The following is a 14,926-nucleotide window of genomic DNA, read 5'->3' as shown; positions in this document are numbered from 1 at the left end:
GCTTTTAGTTTGTTGATAAAGCTCTGAGGTACTGAATTAAAAGTCTTACAAACCTCAATTACAATACATCACCATCTTTTCAATCTTTTTAACCAAGAAAAAAATGGCTGGTAATGGTCTTAATGTAAAAGATATGCATGACAGCTTTTCATATTTTAGGAGCTGATTAAAAAATTACATAGAATACTTTAAAGCAGCCATAAACTAGTCCAAGGAAACAGTTCTATTAACGTTCCTGGCTTTGACTTTACATAAGGAGATAACTTTCCCTAAAAAAACCAAAAATTTGAGCAACTGAGAAATGAGAACTTCCATACAGAACTGCAACTGGTAAACACAGTGCAAAACCCATGATAAAACTTAACAGGAAAAAAAAAAAAAAAACTTAACAGGATTACCTTTTTGGCACTTTCAGGACCTGATTCATCAAAGCGAAATCTCACAATTCTGAAATCTTTACAGTAAATAATTAACTCTGTTGGATTAAATTTCAGCTTCTGGTTTGGGCCCAGGACTTTCTGCTTCCTTTTGTGGTCATTTACTAAAAAATAAAAAAATAAAAAAATTTCTTTCTTGATATTCACTCTTTAGTACACTTTAACAAATTCTTACTGAAAACAATCGGAAGGTCACCCACCACTCAGTTCTGCTTCTCTAGAATCTTTCATATTTGTGTATAGTTCCTAGAACTTTGGGGGATCAGTTTTAACTTTGCTTTTGACGATATTAAAGATATTTCTTTGCACAAAACCACCACCATCTATATTTAATGATTAAAATTTTAATTAAAAAGAGGACAAATACTAGAAAATATAAAAAGCCATATATTTTGGGACTTCCCTGGTGGCGCAGTGGTTAAGAATCCTCCTGCCAATACAGAGGACACGGGTTCGATCCCTGGTCCGGGAAGATCCCACATGTCATGGAGCAACTAAGCCCGTGTGCCACAACTACTGAAGCCCGTGCACCTAGAGCCCGTGCTCCGCAACAAGAGAAGCCACTGCAATGAGAAGCCTGCACACCGCAACAAAGAGTAGCTAGCCCCCGCTCGCCGCAACTAGAGAAAGCCTGCACGCAGCAACGAAGACCCAATGCAGCCAAAAATAAATAAACAAACAAACAAATGAATAAATATTTTTTAAAAGCCATATATTTTATATCTCCATTTAAAAATAATTTATTGATTTCTTTTCCATTAATTTTCCTGGGATTCAAAAAAAAAAAAGGAAAAAGCAAAAAACCTACAGAAATAAAACTCTAGCCCAAGTGTTTGAGAGGTGTAACTCTTCAAGCAAGGATTCCCGAGTAGAACCAGCTTTTAGGGGCTGAGTGAAGAATAATACATACCTGTGACTATTTGCTCAATACATGTTAAAGGGACATCATGTTCACCAAGAAGAAGGTTTCTATAATGGAATTTCTGAAATAAAAAAATACATTCATTTAAATTATTTTCCCAATAACTTCATGATGGTAATATGAGCCTTACTTTTAGGTGTGATGAGAAATTGCGACGACAATCTCTAAAAAGAACAAAAGCTTTTGCCTGTGCAGCTATGACAATTCTAAGGCTGTAGTTATCACGGAACACACTTCAGTAGGAAAGTAAGGGGAGGAAGAGAGAAACACATACTGTGTTCACATTCTCTCCACCTTTCTCCCCACATTTTAAACAATAAAATTAAGTCAAGTTATATACTACAATGTCATTATAACATACAGGATATGTAATATTATACTGTCAATCACTTCACAGGCAAACACTTGTATATCTAGTTCTGGTTAAACAGTCACCAAAATAATAAAAAAAAGGGGCTCCAAAGTCATCAGATTTTAATGGGTAAAATCATGGCTTGATTTTCACAATGGAGATTTTAGAGCAGAAAATAACTTTTTAGAGCAGAAAGTCTACTCGAAATAAAAATCTTTAGTCAAACTACAGCTTACTTTTTAAACCCATTTTTTATACACACTTTCAGACTAAGGACATTGTTGATGCTATTAACCTTCTGTTGGTAGGGCACTGGCTTATTTTTCCTATTAGTGGTATTGGATTTAAGCTATTCTAGGTACATGGGTCTCTCATTTATAGTGAAATCTGGGGCCAAAGATCGAAATAAAGCCAAAAATAATAGGAAAAACCCAAGTTTACAGCCAAATAAGCTAGTGTCTCTACATACTGGGTATCTGTAAATGCCTTAAATTTAGTCTAAATATACCTACAGATTGCAATAGATTGAAATACACTTATCCATAGTTACGTACTTCAGTCAAAAGTTTAGAGTTAACATCCAAATATTACTATTACAAATAAAGGTCTAGGAGTAAAAGTGTATATATAACACTTTACAAATCAAAACAGAAAGTAGGAGTTGAGGAAAAGTCCAGGATTTCTAAGTTAGGCAAACGAATGACTGACTTTTTGAAAACTCAAATTATATGGAACTGTTGTTTTCCAGTAAGAATATAAAATAGCAAGAGGGTTATTAAAGAAAAACTTTATCAATATTTTTCTTCATTCTAACTACTAGAAATCTGAAATGAGAATTTGACTTTTTTGGAAAAATACTAGTTAAAGATACTATAAAATATGTAAAATGTGCAGCATCTATGAAATTATTTGCTATATAATTTTTTCTCTTTATGAGTAGTAAAATGGATATCTTTGTTTTTATAGATAGGTTAAAAGATTTAGAAGGAAATAATAACTCCTTTATTGAAAAGGATATATAAGCAAAGATCACAGAGGATAAACACAGCAATGTGACTTAAAACCATCTCACTAATTATACTCCTCAAGTCTCAACATTCTCCTTAAACTTTATTTTGAATTTTAATATAATACATTCCCAACCTTATATTAATCACTTATTAATAATTTTATTATACTTTTTCCGTATCTGTGCTTTATATAATATCGATAATACGTACTGCTTAGAGTCAAAAGCCCTGATACGATTAAACAGCATACAAATCAAACACACCTGTAATGGCATTGGATTATCCGTAATAAAGGAAATTCTGAAGTTACTGCATATCAGTTTTCCCCACAAATCGTATTGACTTGTGTCCGATGCGATGCATTTTCTCACAAAATTGACTTCATTTACGACAATTTCTCCTTTACAAAAAGAAACATATCATTGTGTGAGCTACAACCACACCATAAAATGTCGACAGTCGCTGTGTGACCTAGAAGGAAGATTTCATGATGACGATAAGAAGAAACACTGAACCAGGACCTCACGTTGGTTAACAGTCACAATGGGGCATCGTACTCCATTTGTAAGACACAGAAACTGAAGCACAAAGAGCTTAAGGGTCTGAGATGGTTCAATCAGAAGGGCTGAGCTGGAGTCTGCATTCTTTACTATGCCATGCTGTCTCTCATTTATTTACCGAAAGGTGCCCTGGAGAAGAAATAAGCTGCACTGTCTCTTTCAGAGTATTACTTGATGGGATATTTGTATTTTATTAACATGTGACTTGATCTCCCAAACCGATATCTTCGATTCCTTCCTAAGACAGTTCAGTATGAGAAACAGTATTAACCTCAAAATTAATAATGCAATCTATTTATTTTAAAATATATTCCATAAAGACAAATTAAATTTCCCTCTGCACTCACATTATAACTTAGTTGACAATAAAACTTTAAAATATAGTTTTAGAGTTAAAAGGGAAGACTAAAGAAATAAATATAAGAAACTAAAACAAAAGTTTTAATGTTCTTTGAAGAGAATAACTTTCTGCAATTGATTTAAAGCTTGGTCATCATTAATCCTTAATTTCAAGTTCTAAAACGCAACCAGACCCAGGGACGTTTTTAAGTAATCATTCTCTAGGGTCCATGGTAGAAGAGTTAGGGTACTGAGCTACTTTGCCTATTTCTGCCAGTAGAAACACCTCTAACAGTGATGGACAGAACCGTTGCTGACAAGCCCCAAACGCCCACCAATTCACAGAGCGCAACTGGAGTCTCAAAACAATCCTCTCTCTTAAATGTTATAATAAATTTGAACTGCAAAAATAACTTTTATTCAAAGTTCTTAAATGCACAAGATGAGTTTTAAGAACAGAACCCTAACATTTACTTGAGGATTAAATTCAAACGTGCTCATGTCAAATTCTCGGCTCAGACCAATGGAGTGACTGTCTCTTCTGCAGACAAGCCTCCTCCACATGGCCTCCCGCCCTCCTCCCCACCCCCTGCACCCTGAGCCCCGCCGCTGTCCTCATCCTCCCTCTCCAGCCACACTGGCCTTTTAGTCCCTCTCAGGGGCCGGACTGCGAAGATCCATGGGGTCTTCGCACATGCTGTGCCCATTTCCTGGAATATGCTTTCCTTCTGCCTCAGCCCAATCGCTTTCTCAGGAATGCCTTGAAAACTCTCCGTGCCTAGATTAACTCCCTCAATCACAGCATCATTTACCTGTAATTCCCAGCATTGACCACAGCTGCAATTATGCATACTCTACATATTTCAAAATCACTGCGCTTCCCTGGTGGCGCAGTGGTTGAGAATCTGCCTGCCAATGCAGGGGACACGGGTTCGAGCCCTGGTCTGGGAAGATCCCACATGCCGCGGAGCAACTGGGCCCGTGAGCCACAACTACGGAGCCTGCGCGTCTGGAGGCTGTGCTCCGCAACAAGAGAAGCCGTGACAGTGAGAGGCCCGCACACCGCGATGAAGAGTGGCCCCCGCTCGCCGCAACTAGAGAAAGCCCTCGCACAGAAACGAAGACCCAACACAGCCAAAAATAAAAATAAATTAATAAAAAAAAAAAAAAATCATTGCCTGTCTCACCCTCAGGATCACGTGCCCCATGAGGGTAGAAAACGGACTGGTTTTTCTCTGATGCTGACATTTTAGTTGCAAGGCAAAGGCTCAGCATGGGGCAGGGGCCTGGTCAATGAGTGCTGAACACCCGAGTGAATGAACCAATTCACTGCTCCGGGTTCACCTGACCAGCACCACCAATGGAGCAGGAGCGGTTCCAGACAGACAGAAACCAGTGATGTAACACGGTCACGGTCACGCGCCAAGAGGGTCAGGAGATAAGTGCTGGAGGGTAAATGCACATGAAGTCAGAAAACTGTCCCAGAGCCACCCCTGCTCGCCTACCACACGCACAGAGAGCTGCAAAATCTACCAGTGGAAAGGAAGAGATGGAGGGCTTGTGGGACAGGACACGCGGCCACACTAGTGCCGTCAGCCAACCGTGTTTATAATGCACGTGCTCGGGCAGCACTTCTCCACCAACCCGACTCTCTTACCAAGGGCACAGATGTAACATATCCAGTCCACAAAGGCAGCGAGAATGCGACAAAGATAAAAGGAGGAGAAGGCATTTAATGGGTCCCAGCGCTTGGCCAACCCAGATGCAGCCCCCTGGTTTTTGTAAATAAAGCTTTACTGAAACCTATCCATGCTTATTCATTTGTGTACCGTCTATGACTGCTTCCACGGGACAAAGGCAGAGCTAAGTACTTGCAACCAGAGACCTCACGGCCTGAAAAGTCTCAAACATTTACTGTCTGGGACTTCACAGGAAAAGCTTGCCCAGCTCTGTGCTAGAGATGGTCACTTAAGTGACAACTCTTAACATTATGTGAAACAAGCCTTGGAAGAAGCGCTCAGGCACATCCTGTCAGAGGAAAGGCACTTTCCACCTGCAATGGTACGGTGCCCTCAGAGCTCGGGAGGCCTGCTCAGCAGCACTGAGGAACCACAACCTTCCCCCAGAATGTGTCTGCCACAGTCAGGTCAAAAGATTCCTTTCTCACCAATGAGCCGCAGCACTCAGCAGAAGTGAAGCTGGAAATCCAGGCCTAACTGCTCTGCTCCCCATTCTCCATCATAAAAAAGCAAAATTAAGCACAAATCTGTGAATGAACTCTGTGGGGTTAGATTAGAGTCTGAGACATCGGTATAAACTCAGGTATATCTTAATATATACAAAGATGGAGAGGTAAAGAAACAAAGGGAGGTGTGCGTATACATGGCTTAGTGTGCACGTGTTTATTTTCCACTCTGTCTCCTGAAAACGCCTCCAGTAACAAACCACATTCAGCACTCAGATCTTGGTATTTAAATACCATTCTCCAAAAAAAGGAACCAGGACTCACTGGAGAAATGTTTGACTCCAGGGCTGGGGCAGAGGAAAGACATATTGAATCCGGAGCTTCTGATAGTTCCAGAATGCCAGAAAGTAGGGAAGGGAAAAAGAGAGGGGGGAATGGGGGTGGGGGAGAGAGAGAGAGACAGAGAGAGAGAGAGAGAAGGAGAACATTTCAAAAGGATAGAGGAGCCAAGATGAAAGAATTCATCATCCATCAGTAAAGACGGAGAAACTGTCACAGGCTGGAGACTAGGGAGACATGGTGTCCTGGCAGGGGCGCTAAAATAATGGCCATTAGTGAAAAAACCAGGGAAATGTCAATAAAACTTGCAGCTTAGTTAATAGTACTGTTAGTTTATTAGTTCAGCTAAATTTATCGAGGTTATAAGATATTAACATTAGGGGAAGCTGGGTGAAGAGTATGTGTTAACTATCTGTACCCTTTTACAAATCCAAGTTTATTTAAAAATAAAACTACTAAAGAAAAGAAAATGGACAAGAAATATACGAAACAACAACAACAACAGTAAAACAGGGACCCACTGGGCTATGGTCTTTGAAGGAAAACTGTTACATAGCTTTCTGAGTGGAGAGTGGAAATGAGCCTGTGGGATAGAAGAAGTAGGGTGGGATGGAGGGAAAGAAGAAAAGGAGGGCACTTCCGGGGAGATGCTGAACTGGGACTTCTTATTATCATAAGCATGTAATAAAACAAGCGCCAAGTTAACCTGGCTTGAGTTTTAGTTGATGACACTAAATTTTGTTCACATGGAACCACTCTATAAAATACATGGATCATGCAGCACGGCTCTCTGCTCACAGAACAATTTTCTGCTCATACTTTATAAAAAAAGAGGGAACCCTGGGTAGGAACTGTCCTCAGCTACTGCCAGGCACGAACTACAGTCCTGTGGGCCAGGAAACCACCTCACAGGTGGGAGAGAAACAGGGGATTCAGAGTGCCTCTTCCCAGAGGGGACAGATGCCGAAACAGAAGAGCGACCAGACGGTTCTTGCTACATTTTAAATTAGTGACCTTGAGGAGGAAACTTAGAACTGAAGCTTCAAAGCTCCCAGAGACTGTCCTCCTGGGCTTTTCCGGCAGGAGGGCGGTGTGCTGCCAGCCACGTGGGAGGACCCTCAGCACCGGGCACTTGCCAGCACACCACGGGCAGGAAGCGACGGGGGCCGCACGAAAAAAAAAGCAGGAAGCGAGCTTCAGTGCAGGGTATGCAAAAAGCACCAGAGAAAAAACTGTCTAAACTAGAAGATGATGGGCCAAGACGTTCTACTATAACCTGGGAAGGAATCAACAAATCATCAAAGTTTGTTTTCTCAAGACCCTTTCATATGTAAAGATAAATAAGAAAGGAAATATAATTAAAATTAATAAGTCTCCAAACGGTATAGCTAGGGAAGTTTTTAACTCCCTGAGAACCAAAAATTATGCCACAGTATCTTTCATAATACCTTACACATTTAGAAAGTCAATACATGTTTGATGAATTAAAATAATTTTTCCCATAAATTTTAGCTTGAAAAATAGTTTAAGACAAAGCCTCACTGTACGCAGTAGCTAATTAACCTACGGAATGTGCAGAGGCCCAAGGCATAGCTCAGTCTGTGGCTTTACACTCAGTGAGTGACCATCCCAGACAGCCTGGGACTGGGGACTCCTGGCGTGCAGGACTTCCAACATTAAAGCCAGGGTAGTCCAAGTGTCACCTGAGCTGCAGAGAAATTCAGGAATTAAAGTGGCCTAACAGTTGCTAAGGGAAGCTGAAACTCTGTACAAGATGAGCACAAGACATCTGAGGCCGCTCCTGGTACTCACATGGTCACGCACGATACAAAAAAGCACGGAATCAAGTATCACGTCCAGTAAGAGCTACCCATGACGGGGGCTGGAGGAAGGTCAGCAGTGTAGACCTCAGGAAGAGACCAGAGGAAAATCTTTAAGGCAGATGAGGGTTAAGACAGAGAGAACACATGATCACAATAACAAAGGCCTGAATAAGGAAAAAGGCATCTGGGTCTGAGTGAAGCAGATATCAACATTGGGAAACAGTGCAGAGGTCAACATTGGGAAACAGTGCAGAGGTCAGCAAGGTGAGTGTCAGCAAACTACAGAGGTTACAGACTTTGGATTTTATTTTTGGTTTAAGCAGGATTTTCCTTAAGGGGGTTCAAGAAGAGTTTCTGAGCAGGAGCTGCAAGGTCAGGAGTAAGGAGGTGACCTGAGGTCCTGTAACAGGCGCCGGAGGAATGGACGGCTCCAAACCCTCAGAAGAAGGTTGTCCAGGTGAGGCACAGACCCAATGCTAAGACACGGCAGTTGGTTACACCGTTCACGGTTCCAAGGAGCAGTTACAAGGCCTTCTGTCTTTCAAAAGCTGGGTATCTAAGAATTAAAATACTACGAAATTCAGTCTACAAGGATCTCTAAAGCCTATCTACAAAAAACCAAACCAAAACAAAAAACACCTGAAAGAGACAGTCTGCTTTAGGGGATTCACAATCTAGTTGAGGAAATAAGACGTACACTGAGGCAGAGGACAGTAGTACATAAATGGTCCAAACAGTGAACATGTTAAAAAAAAAAATGCAATAAACAAGACAGCTGCCCAACAATGCCTATTTTCATTTTCCGGATGGCCCTAGGTCGTATCCTTTTCTGATCTGATTACAAAAGACTCGGACAATCAGCGCATTCATTATCGATCTACTAGTTAATCTCCTAATGGAAGTGCTGCTGGCACTGCAGATGGAAGAGGGAGGGCCGAGCTGACCCCCGCCTGTGCACAGAGGCTGAGTCTTAGCGGGCACCACCGGGCAGAGCACAAGTCCTCTCCCGACCGCCAGGCCCTCCCCAAATGCGGCTCAGGTGCCCTTCCTCTGAGCCTGCACAACCTCGGCTCTCCTCCACTGAAGCACTTGCCAGTGAACTGAGACTCAGGGCAGGAGCCCTCTTCTTCGGCTGCTCCCCCTCTACCAAGCAGTACGGAAGGAGCAGTCAGTACCCACTCAACCATCAACTCAGGCCGTGGCCACAGCACTTCAGGCCGTCCCCCTCCCACCCCACAGATCCCTAAAAAGATCACGTCCCAGGGAGCTCCCTGGTGGTCCACTGGGTAAGACTCCGCGCTCCCAATGCAGGGGACCCGGGTTCAGTCCCTGGTCGGGGAACTAGATCCCGTGTACATGTCGCAATGAAGATCCCGGGTGCCGCAACTGAGACCCGGTGCAGCCAAAATAAATAAATAAATATTAAAAAAAAAAAAATCATGTCCCGGAGAGCGAAAGCCCACCGAGCCCCACTCGCTGCAAATCTCATCCCCTCACAACAAAGCCGCTGGCATTCCACCAGCCTCCGCTCAGCTCGGCCAGAGACAGGAAGTCCACTGACTCCCGAGACATTCCATTTTCTGGCAGCTGAAATCGTTTGAAAGTTGCTTGTCAAGCTGGGTCAAATCTGTCTGCTGTGGAAAGGGCAGAGCCGAGGACAGAGCTCTTTTTACCTCACCTAGAGCACTCCCTCTAGGACGACATCCAACCCACCCGCTATCCAATCCCAGAGCATAAATCTGGACCCTGGTGTCAGCACAGTCAGGCAGGCCCTGCTGCTTAGTGGTTAAAGGCACAGCCTGGGAGTCGGGCTCCTAATCCTGGCTCTGCCCTTGCTGGCTGGGCAACACTGGGCAAGTTACTTAACCTCTATGACTTGTATAGTTTTCTCACCTGTCAAAGGAAGATAAATTGGTACCTTCCTGACAGGGCTGTCATGAGGAGTAACCTGTAAGCTGTATCATATATTAGTTAAGGACCTTAGTTGAACGTGTCAGAAACATGCCCGGAACTAGCCTGGCAAAAAGAAAAATTCTGTGGCTCTGGTGTCAGCTGGACTCCAAGGAAAATGGGACCATCAGAACTCTCCCTCGGTGTTCTGCCTCTGCCGCTCTCAACACGTGACGTCATTCTTTTGGACAAGTTTGCTGGTGCTTCAGCCACAGATGGCGCTACGGAAAAGGATCTCTTTCCTCAGTACCAATCTGAAAACATCCAGAGGCAAACCTGTGCTCACGCTAGCAGTCTGGGGGTGGGTTATCATCTTTGCTGGCCACACGAGAACCCCGGGCTGGGTGGAGATGGGGAAGGAGAATTTGTCAGAAGAGAGAGGGTGCATTTTTCAGAAGATGGTGGAAAGACTCCAGGCAGATAAAATAACTGATGTTCTCTGTGTGAGTGTTCATTAAATTGTACCTATAATATTACAATAATTTCATGGAGTGATTTCCAGTTCAGATTCCACAAATCAGGTATACTACAAAAATAATTCAGGGAACCGACACAAGAGCTCACTTAAAAACTTTTTTAAAGTCACAGCTACTAATAGAAGAACATATCTACACCAAAGAAGCTGGAAGGACATAATCTCAGAATTTAAAGCAAATCAATTTAGCTTTATGGAAAAAAGCTGCATTTTTCTTAATTTTCTCAATTTGACCAAGGGCTGATAAAAACTTTATCCAGATCTGATGCCAGCCAGGCCATGACTAGAATCTGGGAACCACTGGTCCAGGTCACAGTCTTCTGCCTTGTCCACAGGCAGCATGGAGCTTGCCCCAGCCCTGCTGCGATTCAAGCCCACTCCTCCTCCAGCACCTTCCCAGCTAGCATGAAGCCAGGGACCCAGGAGGTACTCACAGGCTCAGTGAACGGATCCACCAGCCCAGCAGCTACCCAAACAGACACAAGCTTAGTGTGGCAACGCCTGCTCTCACAAATATATGCTGGAACACACACACACACACACACACATACACAGTTTAAAATTCATACTCTCCCTCTTTTCAAAAGGATTGGGGTGATTTTACACACACAACACAATCGTTAAAGAATGAGATTCAGGTAATGACGGGAAGATGAAGAGAAAGCCTAGGCAAAGGCCAGGTGCTTTGACAGAGTGCTGTATTTCAGTTCTAGGCTCAGGTACAATTTTCTTGAGAAGTGTGGCTTTGGGAGAGAGCAAGACGCATGGCATCTTCCCCTTCCTCCTAAACCTGAGAGTTGGTCTGTTTGTCTGCGTATGTGCGCACGCACGCATGGCTACGGGAACAATTTAAGCAGGTGGTCTGAGGGGTCCTTTCACTGTCATTCACTCAACCAACATCTCGATGCACTATGCTGGACATTGGGTACCACAAAACTGAATTAGATACAATCTCCATCTCAAGGAGTTTCATGAACCAGGCAAGCTGAATATTACTAACATAAACCACAATCTAAATTAAATTCCTAGTCAATTTCTTCTGTTTTCTTTGTTTAATAAAAGCTGAAGATCATTTTAAATTCAGCCTTGTTAAGTTCAACAGAGCACTTGGTAACTGCAAATAAACAATTGATTTTGTGTTTCAATTTTCATCTGCTTATTGAATTAAAAGTTCAAACTTTGGGCAACTGAAGTAGGATATCCTTGAACGCAAGGCATTTTGCCAAAGCATAACATCCAACACTATACCTCTGAACAATTACTTCCTTGTTTCGCATGTCTGTGCAAAGCCGCAGGTGACTTGGCCAAGTTTTCTCTTGGTTTCTGACTATAATGAAGGCCAGAACTATATTATGAAGCCCTCTTAGGCAAAGCCCTAGCGCAGCCCAGGTCTTATAGATCACCAATGCTTCAGTTACTCTCCACTTGTCTTCCAGATTTCCCAGGCTGAAAAGGGAGCAACAGAGGTTCTCGCGGGAGTTGGTGAGGTTAGAGGTGAAGCAGGGCACAGAGACCATGACGGGGGTGGGGGGTGGGTCAGACAGAAAGAACGGCAAGATCGTGGGAAGACCAGGATGGGAAGGTAAGAACAGAAGGGGTGGGGAAGGAGGGCAAAGACACACTAATTTAGCATTGACTAAATGTTCTGTGAGGAATAGGTTAGGTGCAAACAGAATGCTGGGTGCCAAAGCCATCACGTATGCACACACGGAGCCAATGAAGAAAAGCTACCACGGGTCAGGGGATCCAGACTTAGCTATGATTTCTAAGACAAGTAAACCACTGACAGTCAGGAAATGGGTTTACAACTTCCCCAGAAAACGCTGACATTTTAACAGAAATGTAAGTTTTTAGTTAATTCTATAGAACAGATAATCCCTCAATGTAAAGTTCTTCAAGCTTAGTGATATTTAGTAACAATTTCACAAGCAAAGCTTAAATATAGAAGTTAACTAAAGAAAATCAAGCACTATCATTTGTAGCTAAGACCATGTGATTTATTAGTGTCAAATCAAATCAAATATCAGAAGCGGAGAATCAAAGAACAGGGCCTGTTCAGGGTAAAAGGACCCAAAGTTCAATAGCTCACAGGCACTCATTCAGGAAGAGCACTGTTTGCCACAGGGTTGTTTAAATGCCTGGAGTGACTAAGACCAAAACAGAGCACACACACGGAGCAAAGGTTACTTATTAATTCTATTGTTCACTTTGAGGACAAGTACAAAGGATATTTAGTACACACTGTTTGGCTAAAAAGCATTAACAAAATAAAGGGAAAATATTTATAACTAACTCCCCAAATAAAGTTTAAAACAATTTTAAGAGTTAACATCTATAATAGGGAACCATAGGTTTATGTTTTAAATTTGTTTGTTCCTACTTAATATTTAAAATTTTAAAGCACAAAATTTTAAGTTACCCTATTTGTTCAATTACTACCTATAGAGTTCTAATCATTTTATCAGATTTAGCATTAAGTAACAACTGCGATTTTAAAATGTTGATAGTAGCCACACAAACTGGTATTTGATTATATTTCATGTTTAAAACAGGCTTTCCTGGCTACTTTCCCCAAAAATCAGATGAAACAACTGACTTCCTAGCTGTTATATAATTATTATACAACTCAAAATACCAATCAAATAAATGCATTATGCGCTTTAAAACTAATCTCCGATTTACCATCAATTCCTACCTCTACCTCTAAGGTCTTCTGACGTCAGTTTTGTTCTAAACCCGTGGTTCTCCACAGGAGGAAAATTTTGCCCCTAGGGTTCCCCCCACCTCCTAACAAAAGGGTTTGGCAATGTCTGGAGACATTCTGGTTCCCACAAGTAGGAGGTAGAGGAGGTGGTGCTCCTGGCATCTAATGGGTAGAGGCCAGGGATGCTGCTAAACATCCTGCAATGCACAGGACGGCCCTACAACAAAGAGTTACCAGGCCCAAGACATCTATAGTCTGTTGGGAAACCCTATTCTAAATTGAAACAAGATTTGCAAACACAGCTGACACCTTCAAAAAACAATTGCCAAGTAAGTAATTCAAAGTTCACTAAGCTTTGTTATTGGTATAGAGACCCAGACATAACAAAAGTTGCTTTTTATACTACTGAAATGTGATCTGATTATTAACCATGAATGCATGAAATTGCAGATGGACAAGAAGGGCAAAAAGTCCTTTCACCACCTAAGCAATTCATGATCGCTTTAAAAAAGAACATTTCAGGAGACGAAAAGGAAGTAAGGTAGTGGTATTCTTGAGTTTTCTACGATGCTTCAGTTTTCAAGGACAAACACCAATTAATCATTACTTTTTGTTGCTGTCCTTTAGTTCTAACCAATCTTTTTTTTTTTTTTTTTTCCATCCTCAGTCGTTAGATTTTTAACTGGCTAAAGTTTAAAGTAAATGAGGAAAGTTAACCACATAGTACTAGCTGGTAGAATAATCTTAGGCCAAAACACATTACTAAAGTATCTGTTAGAACACTCATGTTTACCTGGCAAAAGAACGGGCTCCAGTTTTTTAATCTTCGGTTCTGAATTAATCTTATCGTCAGTCTGAAATACATTAGCAAAACAAATCAAAATCAAAACTTTTTTCCCGCCTGAGAGATGAAAGCAAATTTTATTTTCTAGGTGATGACACAGGCGACAGACACGTATCCCCCCCACTTAAATTCTTACACATTTTTACCGAACTCTTGTAAGGATCTGCTCGTGATGGAATTGAGAGTCTGGCCAAAAAAATACTACAACCGTCTGTGCCGCTTCCAGGTGTTCACATTTACGACAGGTAGGTAACCCCTTCCACTAGGTGCCCACAGGCGATGCGATCCTGCCGGCGGTCACGGCGGGGACCGTCGCCAGGCGAAGGGCTAAATAAATCCCAACTCCGATCGCTCCCTGGAGTCCTGTCTCGGAGCCGAGAACGGCTGCGGCGGAGTTTTGCAAGTTTCCACCGAGCCGGCGGGGCTCCCGGGAAGGCGGCTTCCCCGCGCCGGGGTGCGGGGGACGGGGGACGGGGCAGTCTCCTGGGCCTGCCCGCGCGCGGCTCCCCGGAAACGCGAGGAGAGGGCGCCGCGGGGAGACGGCTGTTTACCTGGGGCGGCGGCAGGAGGTAGGACCTGAACGTGGGTCTGGGCGGCTTGAGCGAGAACATGGTGCCGCCGCCTGCTCGGCTCGGCCCGTCCCGGTCGGGGCCCGGGATCCGCCTCCCGACGCCCGCTGGCTGAGAGCTCCCCGTGCGGCCGCCCGGGCTCGGTCTGCGGCCAGCCGGGCCGGGCGGGCTGACGGGCGTGGACACGCCTGAGCGCCCGCCCGAGCGGGGAGGAGCCCGGGCCCATCCCCGGAAGGGGCCCGGCGTCCCGCCCCGCCCCGAGAGACGGCGCGCGCAGGCCGGCAGCCGGCCGCTACCGGCCTCTAGGCCGCGCAGGAGTCGGAACGCGAGGCTGCCGCCTTGCGCCGCTGCCCGGCCCTCAGCGAGAGCGCCGGGGGGGCAGCGGGGCGCGGGAGCCATCTTGAAAGGCCGGTCCGG

The 14,926-nt window shown here is 43.6% G+C and overlaps 1 protein-coding gene across 2 annotated transcripts in view; it reads right to left on the bottom strand.

The window, feature by feature from the left end:
• The window catches only part of MTMR10 (myotubularin related protein 10), a 44,473-nt gene extending 29,791 nt beyond the window's left edge, over positions 1 to 14,682 (bottom strand). For both annotated transcript variants that reach the window (XM_068559191.1, XM_068559196.1), the window contains exons 1-5: positions 14,492 to 14,682; positions 13,890 to 13,950; positions 2,985 to 3,121; positions 1,348 to 1,420; positions 399 to 541 (exon numbers count right to left, since the gene is read on the bottom strand). In XM_068559191.1, coding sequence (XP_068415292.1) covers positions 399 to 541; positions 1,348 to 1,420; positions 2,985 to 3,121; positions 13,890 to 13,950; positions 14,492 to 14,551 — 474 coding nt within the window. In that variant the 5' untranslated portion in view covers positions 14,552 to 14,682. The remainder of the gene's footprint in view (positions 1 to 398; positions 542 to 1,347; positions 1,421 to 2,984; positions 3,122 to 13,889; positions 13,951 to 14,491) is intronic.
• Positions 14,683 to 14,926: the final 244 nt, after the last annotated feature.

This window comes from Eschrichtius robustus, chromosome 1 (assembly GCF_028021215.1).
Source record: "Eschrichtius robustus isolate mEscRob2 chromosome 1, mEscRob2.pri, whole genome shotgun sequence".
Classification (NCBI taxonomy): domain Eukaryota; kingdom Metazoa; phylum Chordata; class Mammalia; order Artiodactyla; family Eschrichtiidae; genus Eschrichtius; species Eschrichtius robustus.
This window is presented reverse-complemented; position numbering and strand designations above follow the sequence as displayed.